This window comes from Lepidochelys kempii, chromosome 20 (assembly GCF_965140265.1).
Source record: "Lepidochelys kempii isolate rLepKem1 chromosome 20, rLepKem1.hap2, whole genome shotgun sequence".
NCBI classification, from domain to species: Eukaryota; Metazoa; Chordata; order Testudines; family Cheloniidae; genus Lepidochelys; species Lepidochelys kempii.
In genome coordinates this window covers 1,383,436-1,389,944 of record NC_133275.1, presented here as the reverse complement: position 1 = coordinate 1,389,944, position 6,509 = coordinate 1,383,436, and the positions used below count along the sequence as shown (strand labels likewise).

Below are 6,509 nucleotides of genomic sequence, written 5' to 3'. Positions count from 1 at the left end.
ACGCGCTATCTCAGAGTTCCGCCGCCTCCTCTGGCCCCACAAGCACCCTGCGAGCTGAGGGCCCCAGGCTGAAGTAGGGCCCTGGGCGAGCAGCATCTCGCGCCTTGGGCCTGTCGCTTGAGTTGTGGGACTTGCGGTGACTAAAAACCAGGCGCTGAGAAATCTCTTGGTGCAGACCTGCGTGCCTGCGTGTGGCCGGGTGTGCGCCGTGCACACGCGCCGTGCACCGGTAGTGCGCTCACGTCCCGGGTGTGGCCGGGTGTGCGCCGTGCACACGCGCCGTGCACCGGAACTGCGTGCCTGTCTGCATGGGGCCGGGTAGTATTTTGCACGCCACAGCATTTGAAATTCCCGCCATCTGGCTGCGTAGGGAGGCACCTGAGGGGCTGGGGGGGGCGCGGGGAGTTTGCTACGATCCAGCATCATCTGCCTCCTGTTTGGCAGGACGCCTACAACATGGTCGTGCGCTACTTTGGCGAGAGCCCCAAGACGATGCCCCCCTCCGTGTTCTTCCCCGTCTTCGTCCGCTTCATCCGCTCCTACAAGGTGAGAGGAGCCCCCCTGTCACGGCGTCCCCGGGCGATGCTCGGAACTGATCCCCAGGAAGCCAGTCAGGAGTCTGGGGAGTCTCCTCTCGGGGAGCAGCCTGTCTGCAGGACACGCAGCTTCCACCTCCCTGGGTCTGACCTCGGAGCATTCAGCATCCTCTGCCCCTCCGTGCGCTTCCCACTGCGAGTCCGCCCAGGCAGGGTCCTGGGGCAGCCAGAGGGTCCTGCACCCCAACTCCGCAGTCAGACGGGACTCTCAGCCAGCCAGTAAAACAGAGGTTTATTAGACGACAGGAACATGGTCTAACACAGAGCTTGTAGGTGCAGAGAACAGGACCCCTCAGCCGGGTCCATTTTGGGGGGCAGTGAGCCAGACAACCCCGTCTGCCCTTCACTCCATGTCCCAGCCAGCCCCAAACTGAAACTCCCTCCAGCCCCTCCTCCTCTGGGCTTTGTCCCTGTCCCGGGCCAGGAGGTCACCGGGATTCCTTTGTTCTCCAACCCTTTAGCTCTCACCTTGCAGGGGGGGAAGGGCCCAGGCCATCAGTGGCCAGGAAACAGGGTGTCGGCCATTCTCTGTGTCCAGACCCCTGCACACACCTGCCCTCTAGGGCTCTGCAATGATCATACACCCTTATCCCACCCCCTAGAGACTTAAGAACTGCCTAGGGGAAACTGAGGCACCCCCACACTATTCAGAGGAAACATTAAGAACAGCCCCACTTCGTCAAACCCCTGCAGAGCTGGCGCCCGCCCCCCGCCGCAGGAGGCCCCCCCGCTCTGTGTCCTGGGGCTGGGTTCAGCCTGCAGCGGCAGGCCCCTTCCTGCCATTGTCCCGCACGGGAAGCGGCTGGCCCAGCCGCTAGGGGCGCGGTCCCGGTACTTCCTGTGAGCGCTCGGGCAGCTTGGATCTTGGCACCTCCCCGGCCACCCCTGCTGCTCCTGGACCCCAGCGCGGCTGCCCTGCCCTGCGGCATCCCGAAGACCCCCCCGCCCTGCCCATCCCGGGCTGCCGCCCCGCCTGTCCCGCTGGGCTGCGGCTGAGCGATTCCTGCCTTCCCTGCTGACCCCTCCCTCCACCTCTTCCCCTCCTGCCCTGATGGACCTGGCATCAGCCGGGCCGCGGTCTGGCGCGCCGACCCAGTCGGTGCCGTTCACACACCCCCGCCCCCGTTGTGCCGGCAGGACGCGGAGCAGGAGAACGAGCAGCGGAAGAAGCAGGAGGAGGTGTTGCGGGAGAAGATGCTGGCCCAGGAGGCCAAGAAGCTGGAGAAGGTAGGGAGGGGGGTGCTGGTACGGCGGGGGCGGCCCGGAGCTCCCCCCGCCATCCCTACGGCATTTCACCTGTTGCCGAGCCCGGCGGCATAGGGACAAAGCCAAAGGCCGCTCCCAGGAAGGGATGTCACAGCTGCGGGGGGGTGGGGGGAAATCCGTGAATCGTGCTCTCTCCCAGGGGGGGGATGCCGGGACGGGACACGTGCACCCCCGGGTGACGCTGCTCTGTCCTTCTCAGCACTGCTCCCACCCTGCATACCTGGAAGGGTGGGGGGATTGGGCGGGGCAGGATCTGCCCTGCCTGAGGAGGTTATGGGGGGGGATCTGCCTGAAGCAGTGGGGGGATTACAGGCGGGCTCTGCCCCCGGGGGCAGGGGGTACAAGCCAGGCGGGATCTGCCCTGGGGGTGGGTACAGGCCGGGCGGGGGGGAGCGGTGGGGGGAGTACGGGCCGGGCGGGGTCTGCCTGGGGGGGCCGGGGGGGGTCTCCCCAGCCCTGCCCCCACCCAGTGCTCGTTGCAGCGGAACAAGTGGCAGGAGCAGGAGCTGATCGCGGAGTTGCGCCGGCGGCAGGCCAAGGAGCACCGGCCCGTCTATGAGGGCAAGGACGGGACCATCGAGGACATCATCACGGGTAGGGGCCCGCCCCCCCGCTCCTTCCCCCCCGGGGCTGGGGGAGCCCCCGAGGCAGCGTGGCCGAGTGGACGGGGCGCTGGGCCCGGACTCAGGACGCCTGGGTCCGGGTCGTGCCCCTCCCGGCGCCGCATCTGTCTGGTTGGCTGGAAGCCGGCTTGGGGCAGAAGCCGTCTCGGCTCAACGCCAGCCAGGGTGGCCCTGCCAGGGGCTTGCTGAGCCTCGGCCCCGGCTGGCAGCTCCCTGGGGTCGTGGGGGCGGGTGGGGTGCGGCCGTGCGGGCTTTGACATGTGTCTCTGTCAAACGTCTGCAGTGCTGAAGAGCGTCCCCTTCACGGCCCGATCCGCCAAACGGGGCTCTAGGTTCTTCTGCGACCCGTCCCACCACGATGAGTCTAACTGTTAGCCCCGGGCGCTGTAATGCCCTGCGAAGGTATCGCCCCCATGCCCCCCGTGCATGCCCCCGGACGGAGCGCCCCGTCCCCCATGCACTGTCCCCTTCCCACTGCCATGCCCCTGTGCTCACGGGCACCCACCCTGGCGCTGCATGGACCTCCACGTCCCGGCCCCGGCCAGAGCACCCCATCCTGCATCCCCCCCCTCGCCCGCCACCGCCCCGAGGGGCACCCACCCTGGCGCTGCATGGACCTCCACGCCCCAGCCAGAGCACCCCATCCTGCATCCTCCCCCCTCACCCACCACACCCCCTGCTCAGGGGCACCCACCCTGGCGCTGCATGCCGTCCCCTCCCAGAGCATGTGCCCTCCATGCTAACGCAGTAGAATAGTTTACTAAATCCGCCCCCAAGGGGGCTTGGTGCCTGCATGGGGGGTGCGCGGGGTCGAGGCAGCGGTCTCTGCTGGTCGGTGACGCGCCAGCTTGTTGCCCCAGTGCATGGAGCAGGGTCGGCGGTGCCGTGGGGACTGGCTGTGCTCCAGGAGGACGGTGCGGATACCATTGCTGGCTGTGGGGTCTGGCGGGGTTTGGGGGCGGGGGGATGGGCTGCAGAATCCAGCTCAGTGTCTGCTCCCACCTGGCACTGCCTCCATGGGGAGTGAGTTTGCCGAGTCTCAGCACCTGGCAGCCTGGGCGAGGCCATTCCGGGGACGGGGGTGGAGTCGTGCTCTGTGTTGGGGGTGAAATGGGATCGCAGCCCTTAACATGCCAAAGCAAGGAGACCAAACCCCTAAGCCAGCCCCCCAGGAAACGGCCTCTCCCTCCCCTGGCCTTCGGGGCATCCCCGCTCTGGAACAAGGCATGGTCCTGCCCGTGCCGGAGGCGGAGGCGGGGACTCCTCCCTGCCAGTGGCTTGGCTCTAACGCCCCCTTGTTTCTGCCCCCCCCCCATAGCAGCAAGAACGATCTGCCTCTAGCGCCCCAGCCAGGGCAGAGGGTAAGGGACACCCCCCCCCCCCGCTTGGCCAGGGCTGCCGGGCAAAGGTCCCTGGCTGCAGCCTGGCTCGGTGCCCCACCCCAGGGTGCTGCTTGCAGCTGCCCAGCCGGGGCTCTGCACGTGAGCCAGGGGGCTGGTTTTCCCCAGGCACGCAAAGCAGGTGTGGGGGCCTCTGCTGGGGGGCCACTGGTCTCACCAGCCAGGAGCAAACATGCCCCAAGGGGCCGCTGCTGCAGGCTGGAAGGGGTGGGTGGCTGCAGTGTCACTCCCCAGAGCTGGGCGCCTCGCAGGAGCAGCTTCTGCATGGGTGCCCTGGCCTGCCCATGGCCCCTACTCCCCCCTCCTAACGCCCGCTCTCTCCCCCGACCAGACCTTCACTCCCAGCCGCTCAGACGGGCCAACGCCGCCAGCCGGAGCCTGGACCCCAGGGGCCTCTGTCCTGCCCCTCCCGCCCCCTGCCCCGACTCCGCACTGAAGGACCAAAGGGACCTTGGGCGAGGCTGGCTCTGTGCCTTGGGAAGTGCCTTAGAACGACAGTATTAGCGAGGGCAAGGAAGCTCCACTTCGGCACGGTGGGGGCCGGCGTCCGCACCGGCACCGTTGGAAGGACACTGGCAGATGCAGCAACCCCTGGCGCTCGGGTTCCAGCGGCCGTGACCCTGGGTGTGGGCCCCCCTGTGGCCCGAGTCTGGGGGGGCAGGGCTAGACCGAGCCCCACCGGGTCTCAAGCCAGCGCAGCCGCTGCAGGGAGGCTGTGGCCCAGGTACCAGCCAGCCCCCTCCCTGCCTTGTTCCCAGCCACTCGGGAACGCTCCAGCCCATGGCAGCGTCGGCGGCAGCTGGCCCCGCATGGCTGCCCCGGCCTTCTCCAGGCACAACGCCCTCTGGAAAGCCAAGGCCTGACCGCCAGCCTCACCTGGGGCTACACCAGAACCAGGCTCGGGGCCCCTTGCACTTCCCCTGGGGCAATTTCCCATCGCTGGCCCTGTGCAACACATGGAGGGCACCAGGGCTGGGTACGGCTGACACGGGCCATGTGCTGTGTCCGGGGCCAGGAACCACTGCGACACAGGGCCTTTCCTAAACCCAAAAGCCGGCCAACCCGGCTGGCCGTGTCCTCCAAGGGCAGACGTGTCCCAGCTGGGGTGGAGGCCAGGATCCTGCAGGGAGTTGGGTACCACCTTCCACTGCAATTGGGGCCTGAATGAGCCTCACCCCCACTGCCGGCATAACACCATCCAAGCTAGGGCCTGAGCCTCCAGTGGCCTCAGAGGTTCCCCCAAGCCGGCCTCCCTGGTGACGGCCGTGATGCCTCCTCCTTGCCACGCCCCAAGGCCTGTCCTAAAGGTGGGATGGGGCCTGGCGTGACCTGCTCCCGCTCTCAGCCAGGGCCTGCCCTGACGAACAGTGGTGTTCTCCAGACCAAATACTAAGCGCAGTGGGCCCTGACGTGCCCTGCACATGGCCTTCACTCCAGCTCACTGGGATCTGCTGGGCCTGGGCAAACGCTGACACCCCCACCCCCAGGAGAGTCTCGTGGGGGGAACTGCCACACCCCGGCCCACAGCCAGTGCAGGGGGGAGGGCTGGCTGCAGGGCCCCTTGCACTTTGGTGGGTCACGTCAGTGAAATGCCCCAGTGGGCCCCGGTCCAGCCACTTGACCAAACACTGTCAGTTGAGCATTCGGGGTGTCAGTGATTTTGGGAGGGGAACATGTCCCTGCAGTGGCAAACCAGGTTCAGCTCCAGCTTGGGGGCGGGGGCGTGTAAACACGCTGGCAACAATGGTAGTGGGCCTTGGAGCACGTGCTGCGGCAGCCACTAAACCAAAGACGCTCCCCCCGCTGTCACAGCCGTGCCCGGCCTGGAATTGCACCCAATCCGCGTGTTAGCTCTCCTCTGCCGCCAGGGGTATGGGAGGCCGTCCCGAAGCCCCTGCGGGAGCTGCCCGGGGAATCAGCCCCTTCCCACGCTGGGCCCGGTTATTTTTCAGAGCAGACCAGCACTTTACCCCCCGCCCTCCCTGGGCATTCAGCTCCTGCCCCGACGCCTGGGGCTGCATGAACACTATTGGAACGAAAGGGACCAAGGCCCAGGCGGTGGCTGCAGCGGGGCCGCTGCCCGCCCCACGGCACCCACGTGGCTGCCCCATTGTTTACAGCGTCGCCGTTGTTGCTCTGTAGCTAGCTGTGACTTTTTGTACATGTGAAATATACTGACTGTTTATGCAGCCCGCTGTGCCCCATTCCTAACGCCTGGAGAGACCACGGATCCGCCCGGCCTGGCCAACCAGGGCTGAGCCCGGCCCCAGGCTTGGGGCCCATGCGGGTTATACCTAGATGCGCTCAGCCTGCATTGATGCTGGGGAAGCTTCCCCAGCACCCCCACCCTCCCCTCGCGCCGTGTGGGGGTGCAGCTGGGAGGCCGGGTGCTGCAGCCGCCAGGACTGGCCCGGCTCCCCCACACTCATGGGCGAAACCAGCCATGAGGGAGGCAGGGCAGGCTGGTCCCCCCAGTGCACAGGTGGGGCCCAAGGCCGAGCCGTGACTCACCCCACGAGCCAAGCCCTTGTGCACACGCAGGGGCAGCCAAGGCTAGCTGGGAGGGCATCCATTGCTGCTGTGGCCCAGCTGCCCTCTCTGTTTGGGGCAAGAGAAAGGGCGTG

At 67.3% G+C, this 6,509-nt stretch overlaps 1 protein-coding gene across 1 annotated transcript in view; it reads left to right on the top strand.

Annotated features, from left to right (window-relative positions):
- FMNL3 (formin like 3) overlaps nucleotides 1-6,075 on the top strand; it is a 47,278-nt gene extending 41,203 nt beyond the window's left edge. Inside the window, exons 19-23 of the mRNA XM_073319196.1 lie at nucleotides 123-229; nucleotides 445-546; nucleotides 1,734-1,823; nucleotides 2,345-2,456; nucleotides 4,217-6,075. Coding sequence (XP_073175297.1) covers nucleotides 123-229; nucleotides 445-546; nucleotides 1,734-1,823; nucleotides 2,345-2,456; nucleotides 4,217-4,389 — 584 coding nt within the window. The 3' untranslated portion in view covers nucleotides 4,390-6,075. The remainder of the gene's footprint in view (nucleotides 1-122; nucleotides 230-444; nucleotides 547-1,733; nucleotides 1,824-2,344; nucleotides 2,457-4,216) is intronic.
- The last annotated feature ends 434 nt before the right edge of the window (nucleotides 6,076-6,509 follow it).